The sequence below is a fragment of the Polypterus senegalus genome, chromosome 9, assembly GCF_016835505.1.
Source record: "Polypterus senegalus isolate Bchr_013 chromosome 9, ASM1683550v1, whole genome shotgun sequence".
Taxonomy (NCBI): Eukaryota; Metazoa; Chordata; class Cladistia; order Polypteriformes; family Polypteridae; genus Polypterus; species Polypterus senegalus.
In genome coordinates, this window is record NC_053162.1 from 120832707 (window position 1) to 120855050 (window position 22344).

Genomic DNA, 22344 nt, shown 5'->3' on the forward strand with positions numbered 1-22344 from the left:
CTTCTTCATTCCTCTCCTTGACACCATACCTATCCATCACCTGCTCGTCTCCTCTGTTCCCTTCACCAACATGTCCATTGAAATCTGCTCCAATCACCACTTTCAGTCCCTTGGGTACACTGTTCATCACTTCATCCAACTCACTCCAAAAATCTTCTTTCTCATCTACTGCACACCCAGCTTGCGGGGCATGTGCACTAACAACATTCATCATCACACCTCCAATTTCAAGCTTCATAATCATTGCTCTTTCTTACACTCTTTTAAGAAGAAGCCTCACAATAAGTATAGTATACTTGATTACTTGAAAGAGGTAATCAGATTTCTTGTTCATTTTCAAAAACGGTGTCTTCAATTATCATAGTAAGGATTTGGAGTATATAACCTGGTAGGAATGCCATGTTTTGTTTTGGGAGGTTTTTTTTCCATTAAAGCAAAATTCAAGATCTATAATTTTCATCCAGCATTTTGTCAATGACCATTAGGTTTGAATGCTCAATTTTACCCAAACATCTGACATTAAAACTGTCTTCAGTGTTGCTTATCCTTTTTATGTTTAAAACTGCATTGGAATTGCTTTTTTAACAATGGAGCACAGGAAATAGGAAGAGATAAAGTTCCAAGCTCTTTATTTATTTAATTGTTTCAATTATTCATACACACATTTGCATAACAGAAGTTAAGGAATTTAAAAGTGCCCAGGACTGCAATTGAAAGTTTGTTAATTATACATTTCAGCAGGCAAGTGAAAAAGAAAAGAATCAAAAGAGAATCTTATTTTAACTGCATGTGTTCAAGAATACAGAAATAAAAAAAACATTCAAAATTCTGTTACTGGAAAACATGTTAGTTTATGATATAAATATCATATGGTTTTAAGATATATTCGTTTTTTGAAATATATATTGACATGTATTTTTCCCTTAAGTTACTGTAATGCCCAAAGCCATACAGCACCTTCTAGTGGCTCTTTTTAAAAGCAAAACATCAGGACTAAATAAACATTATCACTAAGAAACACACTATATACTGAATATAACTGAAGAAAATGCCTATAATTAATATATATTTGAACAGATCATTATACTGTAGATATTTCAATATTTGCCAATTCCTTTTAGCAATTACAGAAATGATTAAGGATCAAAATGTCACAGACTGAATTTACAAATTTCTAAACAGCTTTACTGATTGCCAGTTGTTTCCTGCAGCATTTATGCTCAACTAGTTTTAATAAAACTCTTCATCCAGAAGTTTCTCTTTGACTGGCTGTCGGCTATATCCATTTCTGTTTCTGCTTCTGAAAAGAATAGATGGACATTAGGTACTGTATAATAATCCTTGCAGAATGCCTTGATGCTTCTGAATTATTGTTATTCCAATCAAACTGACAGAAATTATAATGCTAAATTTTGAACTCTGGATCAAAGCTGCTGGGTGAAGGTGTTAACTGTTATTTTTACATGTATTATACTTGAGCAGATAAAACAATTGTACATGCTTACCTATGACATTGGCAGTATTGTTTAGGTGTCAAAGCTTGTCTTTGATATGCTCTCCTTTTGGCTTGTGCCTAAGAAACAAATAAAAAATGTTGATCTTTTTCTGATTTGTTTTATTTTCATGAACTATATTGTCCTGAATGTGTTAGACTGCATAAAGTTTCTGTCTGACCTAAACACTAAAAACAGACCAGGATCTAGCAGCCAGCAACCACACCACCTGCACTTCAGAAGAGGTCATTTACCTGCAGCTAAACATATTCAGGCTCAGCCTGTACTAGAATGGGAGACCAACCAGAAAAAGCTTAGGTTGCTGCTGGAAGAGATGTTGATGATGCCAACAGAGGGCGCTTGCCCTAAGGTCTGAATGTGGATCCCAATGTCCCAGTGCAGTAATGGGGACACTGTGCTGTAAAAGTGGTGCAGTCATTTGGATGAGACATTAAACCAATGTCTGACTGTCTGTGGTAAACAAAGAGCTCTGCGCATCCTTCATAAACAATAGGGTGTGTTCCAATGTCCAGGCTAAATAGCCCACCACAGCCTAGTCATTCTGGCCCTCTAATCATCCCCTGTCTTTAATTGGGTTTCTCTCTCTCACCACTTCACTACCTAATTGCAATGTGTGGTGATTGTATTGGCACAAAAATGGCTGCCATCATATCATCCAGGTGGATGCTTCACATTGGTGGTTGTTGAAATGGCTCCCTACTCACTATGAAAAGCACTTTGAGTAGTGAGAAAGATGTAAATAGTAATTATTATTATTATTATTATTATTATTATTATAATCCCTACAACCCCACGTCAAAAGAAGTATTTATCTGAAATGATAACCAGATTGCTTCAGAACTTTCTTTTGGAGGTCTGTTTGAAAATATTTACTATACAATTGTTGCTTGGCAGGTAGTAGATTTTCATGGTGTATAACTACATAGCTCAAGACAGTTTAAGAAATTTGGCAAGTGAAAAATGGTGAAACAGACATCTGTCCTGTGAGTTTGAAACACCCTATCTGAAATAATAGGTCTGAGGTCCGAGAAAGTGAAAGGTCCAGTGCATATAAAGGATGGTATAGCCATAATGGAGTGGGAGAAGTCAATAGAATGTTAGAGTGTATTAGGCAAGCTCCCCAAGGGACAGGTGAAGTTCTGCTGATAACTGGCAAGGGCAAACACATGAGACATATTAAAGGTTATGCCCTGAATTAAAAGGGTATCATTTCCAAGAGACCATCGTTAGTTATTGGCCCAAGAATTTTATAGGACATGTCCATAATCACCAGTAATCCTGGGAATAGTCAAATGATACCTAGCAATGATTTTTTAAGACTAGTACTATAAACAGCAAGCTGAGCCTAGAATTGGCAGGTGAGTGGGGGCAAAGAAAAAGAAAAATCTTTACAGTGGAAAGAAATTTTGAAGGTGAAAAAATGGGTAACCAACTTTCATTGCTGAGTGTGTATTGATGGCCAGTGGGACCGAAAGGCTAAACTACTATTTGACATTTTTTGTTCTTCTTTAATTTTATTCCCTTTTGTGATTTCTTGAAATTAAACATTATTCTGGATAAATTTGGAATTGGGGTGGAACAACCACTTGGAGATAATCCTATGATGCCCCACGTCTTAATTGAATTAACAAAGTACACCACATCTTTATTTTCATATACTGTAATATGCATCTTATAAAAAATATTCCTATGTAAAAAAGTTAATACTCCTTGAGCCGTGTGAAGCAATATTCAATAACCAAATAAAGTCAAATAAGGAAACACTTCACTTGTCCTACATGTAGAATTATTATTATCACAGCTTGTCAATATTTCTCTTACCCGCAGACGCTGATGCCTTATTATTAATATGGTTACAATAATGAGGAGGACAATTAGAACAAAGGCAACCACTCCAATCAAAATGAACATCCACAGTGACATTTTTTTGTGACCTGATTTGTTGACACCAGTTGAGTGTGTGACTTCTGTGATTACTGTATAAAAAAAAAGAAATCACAATCATATAACTATTGTGAAACAAAAGGCAAAAACAGAATTTCTATCAAACCCTGACATCATGATGATAGTATGGAAGGTGCATGTCTGTCTTAACAAGGTCTGCACTGGTATTAGCAGCAGGTTATTTGTTTTTACATTGTTTTACGAAAACTTTATTGTACAATATAAGAATATATACCCTATTATGATGGCTTGTAAGTTATTTTCTGCATGCAGCCTAAATGTGCAAAGTCCTAGCCTCATAGTTCAGATTGGTTTCAGTTAAACAGCTTATTCAAATGATACATCATTCACAGTATTAATCCATTGTTTAAATTACAGCTATAATAAATGGCATAAAAACATATACTGTATAAGAAATTTGACAAATGAGAGGAGATCATTCAGTCCATCAAGCTTGTTTGTTTAGCGAATAGCTACTGTAAGCTCTCTCAGCATCTCATTTAGATACTTATTGTCAAAATTTCTGCTTCAACTACATATTTCAGTACTTTGTATAAAAATTCCCTCAACATTTTGTGTAAAAAAGTACCTTAAATGCAATTCCTCTTAATTTCACTTGGTGTCATCGAATAAGTGATCCACCTTTAAGTTGAAAGAATTCTGCTGGATCTATTTTATCAATATGTTTGAGAATTTTTAAAAACTTGATTAGATCTCCACATAGTCTTCTCAGCTCAAGATTAAACAGGCTTCACTGAGTCATATTGTTAGTGTACGATACATTAACTTCTGGGATGCAATTGATTTCTCTTTTCTGGACAGCTGCAAGTGCTGCTATGTCTTTCTTGTACTGTCTTTACCAGATCATATAGTACAGGTAGAGTATCCCTAATCTGAAATGCCTGAGACCAAAAATATTTTGTTTATTTCCAGAGTTTGGGATATTTCCAAAAACATAATAAGATATCTTTGGCAAACGATTGATCAAGCAGGTTCATGAAGACAATCCAGCTAAATAACGACTCATGTATGTGGTAATTCATATCACTGAGCCATTATTGTAATGTGCATTGATATGGCAATCATATTAAACCTTAAAATTGAGTAATATGATATACAGACTGCATTGTAGTTTTATTTTAAGAGGGTAAAGTTTGAAATTTACACTGAAAAATTTATTTGATCTTTCATCAGTTTTTATTGGCTACCTTTTGTCACTTCCCAGGGAGGTGGCTGACAGCTCATGAACATCTCAGGCAAACTACCCTTCATTATGCCTACTTTGCTAAAAGCCATTAACTGATGAGACTCTACAATCAGTTTTTGTGAGGACGTACATGCATAAAACATATCGTGTTTTTGTCAACATGAAAAAATTGGCAATGCTAAAAGGCAATTTGCAGAAGTGTTCGGTTTTCCTTATGTAATTGGAGCAATTTATGACACTCATATTGCAATAAGAGCAACTAGCGAGAATTAATCTACTTTTGTTAACTGTAAGCAGTGGCCTTCCATTAATGCATAGAGTAGGTGTTATCATTTTGCTCCCAAAACCCTTTGAAGCATCTTGAAACAACCACTCAGCATCTACCCATTAGGCGATCAAGTGATGGTGCTTCATGGCACTCACTGCTTCACAGAGGACCCCCAACCCTGGTTATTGATCATGTGTCCCTCCTGGGTCAGAATGAATAAATCCATTTGGAATATGAAAGTAAGTTGTTCACACATGCTCAGCAAAAAAAAAAAAAAAGAAAAAATAAATAAAAATCAGGTTTTGGAGCATTTCATATTTTGGAATTTCAGATTACAGACACTCAACCCATATTAACATCCTTTAATATTATCAGTCACAGTCAGAATCTTTCCATTAAAGTGCAAATATGCTGCACTGTGCAGACACTATATAGGACAAACCATTAAATAATGATATGCTTTTTTTAATCCTACCAATATATGTTGGTTGGAGTTTCTGTCCAACAAATGTACCATTGTAATTTCATCCACTTTGTGTGGAGGCAGCACATAGTGAAGCTCTTTCCTATCTTTAGGTTACTTCGCAAAGTTTAAAATGTAACGTTTAGTTGTTCTATTAAAATTCTCCAGTTTCCATCCCACGTCTTGATGATGTTAGTATGATTGATAAGTATAAATTGCTAGTAATTGTGGGCGTGTGTGTGCATATATGACAGTGTGCTTAGAATCTAATTCTCAGATTTTCATGTCTTGGTAAACCAATTTGACAGGAGTTTAGATTTTTTCTTCATATTTTTATTAACATTCTGATGCAAACAAAACACTATGAGCTAAAAAACATAAAGGCTGGCAGATTGAAATGATAATTTGACCATCTTACCATCCTCCACCAATATCTTCACTGTTTTCTTTAAAATCCTTGTATTAAATTGAACCTCACAAATGTACTCTCCGGCATCTTTAAGCTGTACATTCTTTATTGTGACTGAGAGATTTCTTCCAATATTTTCTGAATGGAAGGTCAGTCTTTTGTTAACCACTGATAAATTCCATGATAGCTCCCTGTTCATAAACTGCAAAAACAGAAGTTGATCCATACTGTCTTGTTCTGCCTTCTTTTTCCATCCTCCACCAGTAATAATTAGATTTCCAAAATCTGGGACTGAGGGCAAGGAATGAAGTTGGCAGGGCAAGTATGCTGTATCACCTTTTTTACAAAATGTAGTGAGAGATGAATTTCCGGTAAATCCTGAAAAAAGAAATGAACATTATATATTTAAGGCAATGATTAGCAAGGTAAAAGTTGAAAATCCCAAAGATATTGAATACTTTAAGCATACTTTTAGATCACACCAGTACAAAACAGTTTAAAAATGTATTTTGAGTAGACAGAAATGTAAAAGATATTTCACTTGTCACAGGCCACACATACGTCTGATTCTTGGATAAATACAGAGAAGCAAGGATAATAAATAATGCTTAAATCAACCCCCTCTTTGTAAATCCATGAAGCAGATGCAAAAAAAAGCAGCTTTATGACTAGAAAAGTTGATGGATTTTTAAGTATTTCTCACTGGGTAACAATAGGGATGACCTGAAGTGTTACAAAATCCTTTTAATAATTTCATAATATCATGCTGAAAATAAATTACAGTGAGTGATCTCAAAAAGAAATGTGTGCAATATAAAATGTACTGCTTCATAGTCAAACAATGAAAATACTTAAAGGAAAACTTGAAAAGACTCAAATTTACAGAGCAGAGGCCTGACATGTTGGTGACCTGACCTTTGGCCTGACATGTTGGTGAAGAGAACAGAGGAGACGAGCAGGTGATGGGTAGGTATGGTATCAAGGAGAGGAATGTACGTCAGATGATGGTGGATTTTGCCAAAAGGATTGACATGGCTGTGGTGAATACATATTTTAAGAAGGGGAAGGAACATAGGATTATGTTCAAGAGTGGAGGAAAATGCATACAGGTAGATTACATCCTATGCAGAAGAGTCAATCTTAAGGAGATTGAAGACTGCAAAGTGGTGGCAGCGGAAAGTGTAGTTAAGCAGCATAGGATGGTGATCTTTAGGATGACGTTGGAGATCAAGAAGAAGAAGCGAGTGAGGGCAGAGCCAAGGATCAAATAGAAGCATTTCAAAAAGGAAGACTGCAAGGTTGAGCTTAGGGAGAAAGTGAGACAGGCACTGGGTGGTAGTGAAGAGTTACCAGACAGCTGGGAAACTACAGCAGATGTAGTAAGGGTGACAGCAAGAAGGGTGCTTGGCGTGACATCTGGAAAGAGGAAGGAGGAAAAGGAAACCTGGTGGTGGAATGAGAAGGTACAGGAGAGTATACAGAGGAAGAGGATGGCAAAGAAGAAATGGGATAGTCAGAGAGATGCAGAAAGTAGACAAAAGTACAAGAAGATAAGGTGCAAGGTGAAGAGAGAGGTGGTGAAGGCTAAAGAAAAGGTGTATGATGAGTTGTATGAGAGGTTGGACACTAAGGAGGGAGAAAAGGACCTGTACCGATTGGCTAGACAGAGGGACCAAGCTGAGAAAGATGTGCAACAGGTTAGGGTTATAAAGGATAAAGATGGAAACATACTCACAAGTGAGGAGGGTGTGTTGAGCAGATGGAAAGAGTACTTTGTGAGGCTGATGAATGAAGAGAATGAGAGAGAGAAGAGGTTGGATGATATGGAGATAGTGAATCAGGAAGTGCAATGGATTAGCAAGGAGAAAGTAAGGATAGCTATGAAGAGGATGAAAAATGGAAAGGCCGTTGGTCCAGATGACATACCTGTGGAAGCATGGAGGTGTTTAGCAGAGATTGCAGGGGAGTTTTAAACCAGATTGTTTAATGGAATCTTGGAAAGTGAGAGGAAGCCTGAGGAGTGGAGAAGAAGTGTACTGGTGCCGATATTTAAGAATAAGGAGGATGTGCAGGACTGTAATAACTACAGGGGATAAAACTGATGAGCCACAGCATGAAATAATGGGAAAGAGTAGTGGGAGCTAGGTTAAGTGAGGTGATGATTAGTAAGCAGCAGTATGGTTTCATGCCAAGAAAGAGCTCCACAGATGCGATGTTTGCTCTGAGGATGTTGATGAAGTATAGAGAAGGCCAGAAGGAGTTGCATTGCGTCTTTGTGGACCTGGAGAAAGCATATGACAGGGTGCATTGAGAGGAGCTGTGGTATTGTATGGAAAAGTCGGGAGTGGCAGAGAAGTATGTAAGAGTTGTACAGAATATGAACAAGGGAAGTGTGACAGTGGTAAGGTCTGCTTTAGGAGTGACAGATGCATTCAAGGTGGAGGTGGGATTACATCAGGGATGAACAGTTTGACAGACAAGATTAGACAGGAGTCCCTGTGGACTATGATGTTTGCTGATGACATTGTGATCTGTAGCAATAGTAGGGTGCAGGTTGAGGAGACCCTGGAGAGGTGGAGATATACTCTGGAGAGAAGAGGAATAAAGTTCAGTAGGAACAAGACAGAATACATGTGTGTGAATGAGAGGGAGGTCATGGGAATGGTGAGTATGCAGGGAGTAGAGTTGGCAAGGTGGATGAGTTTAAATACTTGGGATCAGCAGTACAGAGTAATGGGGATTGTGGAAGAGAGGTGAAAAAGAGAGTTCAGGTAGGGTGGAATGGGTGGAGAAGAGTGTCAGGAGTAATTTTTGACAGACGGGTATCAGCAAGAGTCAATGGTAAAGTCTGCAGGTCAGTAGTGAGACCAGCTTTGTTATATGTGTTGGAGACGGTGACACTGACCAGAAAGCAGGAGACAAAGCTGGAGGTGGCAGATTTAAAGATACCAAGATTTGCATTGGGTGTGACGAGGATGGATAGGATTAGAAATGAGTATATTACAGACAGTACAAAGTCAGAGAGGCAAAATTGTGTTGGTCTGGACATGTGCAGGGAAGAGATGCTGAGTATATTGGGAGAAGGATGCTAAGGATATAATTACCAGGTAAGAGGAAAAGAGGAAAGCCTAGGAGAAGGTTTATGGCTGTGGTGAGACAGGACATGCAGGTGATGGGTGTAACAGAACAAGATGCAGAGGACAGGAAGATATAGAATAAGATGATCCGCTGTGGCAACCCCTAACGGGAGCAGCGACAGAAGAGGAAGAAGGCCTGACCTTTAAATTATCTTTACATGAGCCCTTAATGAACATGAAAGTATGATAACACCATTTAGGGTGATGTTTATACATTGTTTATTAAACAAAATTCATACAATTTTCAAAGAATTAAAAGGCTGCTTGGTTCCAGATATAAAAGCCACTAATTTTCTTACATGTGTCTATTTTGGGGACCAATCTAACAGGAATAACCCAGAAGGATTTGGATGCGAATCTTTATTTTTATCTTGTGCCATCTCCCAAGAAGATCTGGACCAGCAGGAAGAACAGTGACCCTATGAACTACTTCTCTGGACCCTCCTAGATTCCATGCACCCATCCATTTTCTTAACTCACTTATACAAGGCAGGGTCATGAGACAGCTGGAGCCTACTCCAGCAATCATCTTGTGCAAGAAGGAAACAACACATGGACAGAACACTAGTCATTTCCAGTATTCATATTTAAGGACCTTGTAACCCATCTCCATCCTTAATTAAGTATGATAAGTTAAGTACCAGTATCCATCAACTCATCCATCCATTTCGAGCTTAACTAGGCAAAAGTGAATGGAAAGTCCAGGATCCAGTCTATAACAAGGTACTCGTATACCCACTCTCACTTAATATAGCAAGCATGTCTTGTTAGGTTAATTAAGATGCTGAAGTTATTCAAGCTTCCCGGAGAAAAGTAACCCACATTTACACTGCAAAAATGTTGGTATGTCAGAGGAATATTGCTTAGGCTGAGAATTATAACTAGTTCCCTAGTACTATTAGGACACAGCTCTAACAATTCTACCACTTTACCATACTCACCAAAGGATTTTGCAACACAGTTATTAAGTGGTTAATACATCAAACTAGCAAATATAAATTAATTTGGTTCTTTGCATGGAACAATGTAATGTATGTCTGTTAGTACATAAATTATGAGTCTCAAATGTGCTCTCATAATTCTGAAGATTTCACATAGTGTCATTTAGTAAAACACTGAAAAACAGAAGCTAGTCATCCAGAAGTTTTGTACTCCAAGGAAGTTATACCAGGCATTGGTAGTTTAATTGTAGACAAGGAATGTAGTTTAAATAAATTACTAATTTGATTACCAAATTTTAAAGAATACAAATAATTACTAGATTTTTCATTTAAATAAAGAAATCAGGTTTGACATTATCAAATACATTTGTCAACTGTTGTCTAGTGACCCTCTTGTTAAATAAAATATACTAATCTCAAATAAGTTCTCATAAATCCATTTACTTTTGCATATACGCAGTACTGTTAATAATATGCAAATACATATATCTGTGGATTAACAGTATAAAAATAAAAGGAAGCCACTACATACCAATAATCTGCAACTTGTATTCTATATGAAAATTAGTTATTTTGCAAGTCCAAGTTCCAGCATCCTCCATTGATAAAGACTTAATCTCAATGGTGCCCTCTTCTTTGTTAATTATATAGTTGTTTGAATTCATTATATTTATTTTGTGTGGATGTTGCCAGATGCGAGGTGTATTTTCACATATGGCGCATTTTATCTTCAGAGGTGTGAATTGAACACCTGGGCCTTGAGGATCAGCATGCACTAAAAAAACAAAATGAGACATTGGCATACAGCTCAATCTAGAAGAGTTTTATTTTTATTCAGAGATAAATAATAACTTCATAAGGTCCAAAAATAATTCAAATAGCCATATTAATACAATTAACTTTGAAACGAGAAGCAGATTACCTGAAACAATACAGAGTTTGTACTCTTTGCCTTCAGAACTACATTTATAGATGCCTTCATCAGAGCTTTCAACATCTTTAATCTCAAGAGAAAAATCTTGAACAATCCTGGCTCTTTTAACCATTGGTAAATGTCCTGAAAGCAAGGAATACAACACATTAAAAAGCTTTATTTTTTCTTCTGCAGAATTAGCCCACTTAACAAGGATAAGTGAAGATCATGTCAAAAGACAATATTAGCTTAAATGTCATCCTGTGTGAGCTACTGTTGCCACACCCTCCAATCATGTTTTTGCTTATGTTTACTTCAACATGATCATAGAATGTATTGGAGAATTTTGGATATTTTTAATGTATTGGTTTTATTTAATGGTTTTCAGCTTAAATGATGCCATAAAAACCCATTCTCTCCTTCCATTGACTGAAAGCAAATTTATCCAAAATTAAAATTCCACCTGGAGCAGACTGCCTGATGCACTTCTTTATGAGCTGTGCCATATAATAACCATGATTTAAAACCACATCCTATCATAAACTCACAGTAAATCTGTCAACTACAGAAAAACAAATGGTGTATAAAATTGAAAAGACATCCTACTTTTACAGTATCTGATGTGTTTGCATAATATGTGTAATAATATAAACAAAGTCAACATGGTATTTTTTATCTGCAGAATTCTAAAATAATTACATTGAATGACTACACAAACCTCAACGGTTTCTGACTGACCATTAAAATTAAAATAAAAAACGGTCTCAAGATTGATTTTGCTGATGTGGGCTGACACAACCACCATTATTGGGCTCTTGTTAATTATAAAAGTGACTGCATGTATTTTCGTGTTATTTGGAATGGTGATTTTATGTAATGCATAAGATATCTGTGCCTGTAAGTTTAGTGCCTTCCTTTGTGAAAGTAAAAGTGGTTGGGCTGATGGGATAAATGGAGAGTACTAATTCTTAGAAGACTGCTGGCCAACACAGGAAAAGTCCTGGCAACTGTCCCCAAATGTTAACTGATTGGGGGGCTGAATTTTCTATTTTGTTAGACCTATCAGATACTTTTTTTTCTTCAATTTGCCTTTCTGAGTCCTTAAATACAATACCAGTCCTTTACTAGGAAATGAAGACCTAAAAAAAGATTAAAGTACCTCTTAACTCAAGCATTCTTTTACTTGATCTGATTACAATATCTTCTGTAGCAAAGTCATTACTCTTATATGTCCACTTGTCATCATTTTGGGTCTTTTTGCAGGCAAACGTTGCTTTCCCTCCAATAGATTCATATACAACTGTTGCTGTTCCCAGGATGTCTAAATAAAATACATGAAAACATGTTAAATGAATGTATCTTCATCGGTGATTGTACTCAAACTCTTGAATGTCTAAAGAAGACTTTAAAATTTCTTATTAAAAACATTTGTCGTCAAGTATCCTAAACGCATAGTCATGATAGACATAAAATGAAAAAAGACATTCTGTAGTTGCCATTGCACAGATATCAACAAAACATTACCTTTTATACATCATAAGCAATGGAGGGTACTATGCTGCTATGTCATAGCTACAGAGTTCTGGGCTCTGTATAAAGCTGGAATATTTTCCTATGCCTTTGTAGGTTTTTATCCCAGTCATCAGGTTTTCCTCCCACATCTGAAAGACATGTATGACTCCAAATTGACTCACTGTGAGTGAAAATATCCTGCAACTGGCTAGTGTTCCATATAGGATTGGCTCACACTTTGTTCTTACTAATGCCAAATAGGTTTTGGCAGCCCATGGTCAAGCAACTTAGAACATAAATGGATACAAGTGATGGAACACTGGATGTGTCCAACACTGCGTTCTGGTAAGAGGGCATGTCCACCAGGTTGGTAAGTTGGTCAAAGAGTTCCTTCCACAAATTGACAATTTTACCCATAGAAGTCAGCTCCTCCCTGTCCCTACTTAACACAGTCTGGTCAAGGTCATGCCTTTCTCTCCAGAGGAGTCAAACAGTTTGCCAGAACAACTTCAGGGTCATCTGTTAGACATTCTCCCTAAACTCCTCCCATACTTAAGCTTTAGCTTCCACAACTACAGTAAGGGAAATCTTCTATTATCTATCTATTCTAAGTAGCAAATACTTTCTAAACCTACTTCCACTATGATGGTGAGGTGAGTTATTTTTCTTACTTTCTTAATCCATCATAACTCTTTTCAGTAAATGTCCTTCTCAAATATGGTGCATTGTCTGAGATGATGTAATGCGTGTTATTCATCCTTCCATCCATTATCCAACCCGCTATATCCTAACTACAGGGTCACGGGGGGGTCTGCTGGAGCTAATCCCAGCCAACACAGGGCGCAAGGCAGGAAACAAACCCCGGGCAGGGCACCAGCCCACCGCAGTATTATGCAAATTCTCCCAGTCTTTTTAAGCACTGTCTCTTGACAATTAATATTTACCATTGGTTTCATATATCCATGCTTTCTATTGTAGAGGGATTAGAACATATAACATTTTTCTGAATGACATCCTTATTAATGCTAGGTTTTCAAGGCTTGATCAATATGGAATAAAAGTAAAACAGGCAAAGAGTAGTTTTATGCAAGGAAGTCTGGAGTATTTGGGGCACTAAACAACAAGGATATCTTGTGCCCCACTAAAGAGAAGGTGAGGATTATCCTTGAAGCATCTGAACCTAAAAATGTGGCAAAGCAAATATCATTTTTAGGCTTGCTAAATTATGTTAGGTTTCTAGATATATTATCCTCACTGCTACAACCACTTCTTGAGTTGTGAATGATAAGACATAGAACTTGTCCCCAAAGTGCAGTGCCATCTTTAATCAGTGTAGGCAGATGCAGTACTAACTCATTATGAATCTGAAGCTGAGAAACCACATTTAGAAAATGGGGATCAGAGGCCTATAGCTATTGCATCAAGGTCATTAAGTACTAGTTAAAAAGAACTATGCACACATGGAAAAAGAGGCACTATCTTTAAGCTTTTGAGTGAAAAATTTTCACAAATATTTTTATGATCATAGGTTTTTACAGACCACATGTTATTCATTCTGTGTCAAAAAACAGCATCTACCTTGGTTTTCAAGAAAGCCAAAGCAGTAAAATTATCACAGATACTTGAAAGGTGTAGAGCACTGAAACACCTATTACAGATGGTGGTCTTTTAGAAGAAGAAAATTCACCAATGTGTAAACCCAAAGATGCAAATCCACCTTTACATTTAATAGAAAGCCACTTTCCACTGAGGGGACGAAGACCTCTACAAAGACTCAGTTTATAGGGATCTGACTAATATATTATGGGTAATATCACAGGGACCCAATTTGAGAACAAAATAATCCCTTGAACTGTAGATTCATGTGTAAAGCAGTCTTACTCCACCCTGTGGATACAGACACTAGTATATCCTATAAACTGTTAAACTTAAGGGGGGAGTGTTATTTAACACATTGGACAAAATAAAATGTAAAGGAGAATGATGATATTCATTATATGGTAAAGTTTGCATGTACTGTATAAAAAGAAGGTGGAGTTAAGAAGGACAGAGCATATGGGTATGAGAGACAAGGCAAGGGTAGAAAAAAGACATGTGAAACTGTGTTGGTTATTTCTCTGTATAAATAAAGATTTCCTTGTATTTCTATCACATTGTGTGACTGATCATAACTAAACGTATAACTGAAAAGAAACAAGATTTAACAAGTAAGTTTGCTGTTTGTAATTTACCTTGAGAGAATTCACAAGTTGTATATTTAGACTCAGAAAATGCAGTTACCTAAACCATCCTGAACAGTTTTTGGCTGAAGACTTCCATTGGCAGGCCCCCCAGTGGATGATCCAGTCACAAGACCCTGTGACATCATTCATGAGCCCACGGCTGGAATTGTGAAGTTAATATTCTTGGCACAGGGCAATTTTTGTATGTGAAGGTGGATGCTGAGCAAAAATAAATAAATATTTACTTCTCTGAAATTCTTACCCTTGGTCTGACAATGGGACTTCCACAGTATCAACATTCATTTGATGTTTCAAGATCCACCTTTTCTCTCCTGCATTTTTGATCAACCTGATCACCTAGTCATTCTGATACTGGCTATTCTATGTTTTGTACCAAACCTGAGAAACTAGAATTTATATGCCATTTACACTTTATTTAAATTCAATAAGTTTCATTTAGTGTCACTATAATTTACAGCCCAATAAAAGGTTATTACTGCTGGTCTCACTGGTATAGAAAAATGTATGAATAATATAGTATATGCTGGAGAAACACATCAGACACGAATTACTTAGCAGAGCAACGACAATACATAAATAAATAAATACTTATTTCAAATTTAAAAAATTCAAGCATCTGTAAACCCATTCTCTTATAAGGATAAGAGAGTAAGTAACAGCAGAATTCTAATACAGGAAAAGAAAAAAAAAATGTCTGACTGATTAACCTCCAAAACTGGGATCAAATACAAGGATGCACTATATCAGGTTCAGTAACTCCTAAAAAATATACAAACAAACAAATATTATACAAACTCCATATAGAAAACAGCTGGATGCAACATTTTGGAGCATTGTGGCAGCGCTATCATACTGCTCCTTAAATGTATGTACAGTATGTATGTACATATTTATTTATTTTCCTCTGTATTTGTTAAAATAAGGATTGGCCTGGCAAAGTGAGCATTTGCCAGATTTAATTATTCTATTGTTCAAAGACCTGAGATCACCTCTTGATGAAATAATGGTTCTTTGTTATTTATACACCCCTCTCACTCACTCATCATGGCCAAATTTACAATTGTCACTTAATCTAACATACAAGTGTTTGTTTTATGGGTAGAAACTTAAGTGTCTGGAGAAACCTCAGGCAAGACAAGAAGAAGAATGTGTCATTAGGTTTGTGGTACCAGAGTCCCACAATAATGCAATAGGGCAGAGTGGGGGTTGAGCTGTAAGATGCCCAGGCAGAAAAAATACCTATAGTATTACATCTGGACACTGGAGAACTATAGAAAGCATGACTGGAATCCTCCATGTTATTAGGTTGCAGTAGGGACACATATCAAGTGCAGTACATATTTCCCTGCTCCCCATTATGAAGGCTGTCTGCCCTTTAACAGAAGACCGAGGTCTGGGGTTGAACAGGAACACCTAGGGGTATTCAGAGGAACTTTTACAGGTTGACCCCAAGAGCTCCCAAGTTCTTACCTGACCCTTGAAAAAGTAGCTGGCCATCAGTTCTAGGAACAAATTTAGGAAAAGACTTAACAGACCACCTCACCATAAGTCAGGGAATTTAGGGTAGGGAGCAAAATTAACACGAGTTTGCTTAGTAAGTACAGAAGAGGCCAGAAACAATATAAGCGAACAGGAGGTTTGGCAGGGGATACCAGAAGGTAGACAAGTGGACCAACCACTGTAGTAGGGCTTAGGCCCTAATGGCTACAGCTTTATTGTTTTCTCTTACTATTTTAATTTTGTCTTCAAGACCCTGTATCCTTCAGTTTTATTATACATTGTTGTTTAAATAAATCCATTTTTTGGATGCTTTTAGCCTTCTTAGTTTTACTTTCTCGGCTACTCACGAGCATGCCTTAAAATGTTACATAGGATTTGTAACTTTATATTTTTCAGTTACCTGTATATCAGTTTATTCTATAATGAACATATCCTTTTTATCTTATAAATCAGAGATTAACACATTTAAAATGATCTCTAAACATAGATTAAACACAGATTAAAACATAAGTCTTCAACTCCCAATGAAGTGAGTATTGTGTACCCTGCTATAAACAAGTATCCCCTTCATGGCAGAACTTCATATGTCACTGACATTTTTCATGTTTCAGGACTGGATAAATAGGCATAATAATGAGCACATGAAATAATGAGCATGAAGGCTATATACAAGAGAATAGTTCTGATACTTGTCAAGTCAGCCGTTCTCCAAATATTACGAAGATGGAATAATCTCTATAAACATTACAAGTACCTAGAGTTTGTAAAGACAAACGGGTCTATAGTTGAACATGGCAGTACTTCTAAGATCAAAGTTGATATCTTATGAAATATTTTAAAGAGATATAGATTAATTAACACTAACTTCAATACACAGCAAAGCCACATTGAACCATTTTGAGTTTGTTGTACCATTGTGACATTTATCTTTCATAAATCAATGCCTGCGAAATTTTTCATTCTTGTTAGGATTTTGAATTATTCTGTCAGTAGGAGTCCAGTTTTGGTTCTTCTCTCAAATGTGGTTACACCACACTGCTCCATTGTTGTAAAGTGTTGAATAGCATAAGACTCTTTAGCTGCTCAGTCCTCGTGAAATATATTTCTCAATACACTCACCACATGACAATGTCAGCAGTCCAAAAATGGTCAATAAATACTTTCTGTTCCACATAATCTGCAAGAAGAATTAAAAACAAGTGCAGATTAGAATCAGAAGGCATTACTACCTTCAGAGTCCTGAATATGAAAAATAAGTAAGCACTTAATACTGCTCCTGACACACAATATTAGTCCTAATTTTCTATAGCACCATGACTCTTTTTTAACTTCCAAAAGCAACCTGCAACATTTTCAGCTGTTCTCTTTTACTGTATGATGTGGTGTGGGAGGGTGCTCTAAGTAGCCCACAAGCATATAACAGCACCGCAGAAAGCAACTTTGTCATTTCCTGTAAAGGCAGAGGAATTTGGTCATGTGTGCAATCTGCAGCAAGACTGCTTTGGAAAGCAAGTGGGTGAAAGCATCCAGCAATGCAGTGCTTAACATTCATTATGAGTACATAAACAACATTTTGCATTTGTGATTGCTGAGCTATATGATTTAACATTTTTAAAAGTCTAGTGCAGAAGGAATCAGGAAGGTGATATTTAACCACATCTATTCGTAATCGCTGCTTCTTTCTCAACCGCCCCCTGCTTCCTAAATTCATATGGAAGTGTTTAGACAGAGATTCTAACCTCAGACCCCACAAGAACAGGGGGCTGTGATCTGTAGATTGAAAACCATTTCTTCAGAACAACATTTTAGAGCTGCAGCTCAAATCACAAAAGATACAATCACCATAATACAAAAGTTCAAAGTCACTTAACATAATTACGTTGATCTCAAATAATACAAGACACTCCCAAAATGTTTGGACAGCAATATCAGGGAAAGTTTCACTTCTTCTTAGAGAACTTCCATTCTTTAGCAGCTGTTTCGCTTCTTCCATTTTGACACTAATTTTATGGAGTCAGCATTAACTTGTACAATAGGGCTCTTCTCAACAGGTGTAGTGTTTGCGTGAAGAGCTTTAATGTAACATTCTGACTTATTACTTTCTACATACCCAGCCACCCACATACTAATCCAGTTAGCTAGTTCAGGATTGTGGAGATGCTGCAGTTTTGGGTGTTAACTATATGTTTGGGATACATGGGTGAAGAATTCACAAGGACAAGGGAAGAATGTGCAACTTCTAGGTAGCAGTGATTCAAATCCAGATGTTTGAGATGTGAGACAGTAGTGCTAACCATTATAAGACCACCCCCACTCCATTTAATAACAAATAAAATAGACTAAAATAAAAAAGCAGTTTACAACACAGATCATTTGGTTTAATCAAAGTTAAGCTACCAGCTCACGTTTGAGCTACTGTGTTATTTTTTCAGGTTTCATTTTGGACAATCCTGAAAAAAAAAAAATTTGATTTAAGTAGTTGCAAAATACAGTGCACAGATGTTTATACTAGTAGTTTTTACTGTTGCTTTTCAAAGCTAAACAATTTAACATTAATTCCAGAAGAATTAAATTTTTGTGTATTTGAAGAGTTTAATAATTGTAAAAGAAACTATAAAAAAGACTTCATAAATTCTGAAATAAAAGATGGAAATTCATTATGATCCAGTCTTAGTGGCATAAAAATTTGGCAAGTCATGTTTATGATCAACATGGGAGAAATAATGATATAATAATATAATAATGGTAAAATGAAACCATTAGTTTTATATCGCTAGTGTATTTTTTTTTCTGGTCTGGAGCATGGAAAGCTAATTCATTAGTAACCTTAGAAAGGCAGGCATCGATACCAGAGGAAATATCTTTGACACAAGAAGAACATGCAAACTGCAGAAGATACATAAACCTCCAACCAAGTGCATCCTGGTGTTGCATGGCAAAAATGCTTCCTGCCTAGCCATCAATGTATGCACTTTCGCACTACACTAAACCAAAACACTAAACATGAATAATTTGCATACTTTATGTATTTCAAGCTAATCATCAGGCTAGTGCAAAACTCTGAATTAAATTACATTTTGTATTACATTACATAAATGTTCATAAAAATTGCCTGCATTTTTAGCTATAGAACCACTACTCTCTAATTAATTCTCCTGATTTAATAATGACTTGTACCTTCTAATTAGTTTAATCTTTCAGAGCATACTGAAAGTAAGAATTTTTATTACTCTTTAATTGAAGACTGATAAAAATAAGGCCTCGGCAGAATGTTGCCACAGCGTGTGGCCACCTTAAAACAGCTCTTCAAATTGCATATTATTAATGTCCTGCCGGTGAAAGGGCCTAAAGGCAACTGAGACAAATCAGCAAGCTCTGAAGTGAAATGTTACTACCAAACATAATAAAAAAACAGACTGATTTTAAAAAATGTTAACATGTACTGTATGAGCTATGTTGGACTTCCTGTGTATATCACATTAACACAAACTACAAAATGGCCAAGTTCATAAATAAGTAGAAAAAGTCAGGGGAATTTACATTCATGAAGGTAATTCCAGTCATTTTCAATAGGAGCAAACAGCCTTCCTAGAGATAAACTGATAAACAGACTAATTCAGAGATTAAATCATGCAGACAAACAGTATGTTACATTGAAAGAACAAGACATATAGATCAGCTTAAAGGAGCATTCCTACTGCAAATGAGGTCCACAGCAAGCACAGCCTTAACAGTAATAAAATATCACCCCCTCCCCAATTAAGACAAATTGAAATATGTACTATTTTATAGAAACTTGAAAAACTATTAATAAAACGTGAAATGCATTTGAGACACACAAATAAAGGAGCCAAATAATTTACACTTACAATGCTCACCAAAAATAAAACATTGCTTTAAATAATGAAAATGTTAAGTTGTATAGATATCAAAAAGCAGACATCAGCATCAGAAATTTAACCTTTCTAAAAAAAAAAAAAAAATTATTTCCCAAAGATGTGCCATGCAATCCTGGACTGAATTCTGCTTCTCTCCCAATGCTGCTGAATTAGGCAGTTTTAAAAATATTTTTTTATTTCATTTAATAAAAATTGTACAGAACTATATTTGAATGTAAACATTGTGCAGAGCTGTCCTCATTAGCAACACAGAGAATTCATGTCAAAAAAGCAACCGTGATATATTGCAATATTTTAAAAATATTGTCAATACATCAAAACACTAATCTCATGTTAGTTTTTTACATTTAATACATTTACTGTGCTAGCAGCTCGTTTGCATTTTTTGTCTTATAAGGATTTAAATAGTCACTGTCAGAATAAACAGAACTGTGCTTAGACATTTGCTTTAATATGATGTAATATTTAAATCCTTCAGATAAAATATGTGTTAAGAATGCAGAGTCAGTTATTTGACAGAATTAGACATATTTTGAATATAGATAAACTGATGTAATTACACCAAGCTAAGATGCATTGGTGTTTTGACTTTTACATTATCACTTCAATGATTTCTTTTCTTTTTTTTTTTTTTTTGGCCAAGTGAACACTGGGTTAAGCTTGTCCTGATAATTAAGCTATGGCTCTTGTTCTAAATATTAATCCTTATAATCAACATCTCCCCGAAACCGATGCCTCTCCCTTCTGACTCTAACCTCACCTTATTGGTAAGAAGCAGCAACTACTTGTTTGAGAAATGAAAGACATCAACCATTTACACCTGAACTCTTATTGTGTAAACTGTAAATACATTTCCTGATAAAAAGCTGTTATCTAAATGTTGATGCAATCATACTTCAGGTAAAATGTATAGGATTATGTGCTAAAAACATGAAAAAGGTATTCCATATTGATTTATGAAAGCAGGAGATCTAACAAATCACACATAACCACAAAAATACTTTTTATATATACTGAACCTTTATTTTGATTTCTAAAAATACCTTAACCATCAACTGAAATTCATGATCGCATACCACAATAATAATTCCGTTTAAAAGTAACAATATTTCACTGCAATGAGAACTAAATATGGAGTTTACTGGAGAACTTCGTTTGATTTTATTAAATGTACTTCGTATGTGATTGAACCTCAAATTGAATTACAAATATTGAAGGTACATATTATTGGCGAGCTTAATGGTGCACGTTAGTAACAAAATACGAAAAAGCACTAGAATGGTACATACTGCCTATAGTTTTCGATAACCAAGGCTAGTCAACAGTGCATTTATATTAAATCATAAAAATTAGGGGAAACGGCTTGATGCTCCGTTTACACTATACATCTACATTTTAATTATTCTCAAAGAAATTGTTCTTGTACCGCTGCGTGCGCAACGGCTTGGTCGCTTGTTATTCGCCACGGAAACAGCCTATTCTTCTTATAAATTACAAACAGGTTGTTTAAGCTTACAATCATATACAGTACTGTTAGTTGTAAATGTTACGTTGACTTTTAAGGTACCTTACTATATGAAATGATATCGTAGAGATGTCGAACCTCAGTTGCTCACTGAAACTTTTTTGAGAATTCATAAAATACGTACATATTTTGCTTCCTTAAGATTTTCCAGACACCACTGAAAATTGCTATGTGAAAAAAGTAACCAGGTTTTTCTGCATTCAGTAATTTTAGTAACGTATTATTTTACATATTCATGTTTTACTAAGAAGTGTATTCTGTGCTAATGAAATTATTTGCATCATATTTCAGCTTGTTTTCTCGAGATTTATTTATTAAATAAATATTTCTCAGCTTTTTTTTTTTTGATTTCTGTGAGTAGCTTTTCTCTTAAAGGAAATATATGAAAACAATATGGTACTTCTCATATTATACAATCGGAAGTTCTCGTGAAAATCTATTTCCTTACTTTTGACTAATTGTGTTTCAAGATTTATTCCTAATAAAGTAATTACAGACAAAGTAAACCCAGTTTGTCTCTACTCCAATTTTTTTTTATACTAATAAAATAATTTAGCTTACCAAAGAGATGGTGACACCTCTGACGATTGTGAAGTGTGGGGTGATAGTGAAGTGAACACGCAAGTTTGCGCTCGTTCGTTTTCGTGCGCGTTCCCGTGGAACTCTGTTTCACTAGTGTGAGATAAAAACTGAAAAGAAATGAAATCGCGCTCACTGTGTGGAGCGTGCTTGTTCTTTCCGCAAATATGTGTTTTCTCATGGTCATGTTTTATTTCAAAAATAATGGATCTTGTTAAAGGCTACACCCGAATGTAATGGCCCCTGCTCGGTGTAAAATTCTACCAGGCAAGGACCCTTTCTTAAACCGT

At 35.8% G+C, this 22344-nt stretch overlaps 1 protein-coding gene across 1 annotated transcript; it reads right to left on the reverse strand.

Moving 5' to 3' along the window:
• Nucleotides 1-612: 612 nt before the first annotated feature.
• cd4-2.2 (CD4-2 molecule, tandem duplicate 2) lies at nucleotides 613-22142 on the reverse strand. Its single transcript, XM_039763660.1, has 9 exons — nucleotides 22037-22142; nucleotides 17171-17228; nucleotides 11956-12117; nucleotides 10806-10940; nucleotides 10416-10658; nucleotides 5815-6183; nucleotides 3336-3490; nucleotides 1506-1573; nucleotides 613-1300 (listed from the first exon to the last, which is right to left on the reverse strand). The coding sequence occupies exons 2-9, from the start codon at nucleotides 17223-17225 to the stop codon at nucleotides 1231-1233; spliced, it is 1257 nt and encodes a 418-aa protein (XP_039619594.1). The 5' UTR covers nucleotides 17226-17228; nucleotides 22037-22142; the 3' UTR covers nucleotides 613-1230.
• Between the last annotated feature and the right edge of the window lie 202 nt (nucleotides 22143-22344).

Coding starts and splice junctions, on each gene's coding strand:
- cd4-2.2 (XM_039763660.1), bottom strand. CDS start 17,225: ATGTGGAACAGAAAGTATTTATTGACCATTTTTGGACTGCTGACATTG. Junction 12,118..17,170: donor ACTGCTGACATTGTCATGTG/GTGAGTGTATTG, acceptor TATTTTATTTAG/ACATCCTGGGAACAGCAACA. Junction 1,301..1,505: donor CAATACTGCCAATGTCATAG/GTAAGCATGTAC, acceptor TATTCTTTTCAG/AAGCAGAAACAGAAATGGAT.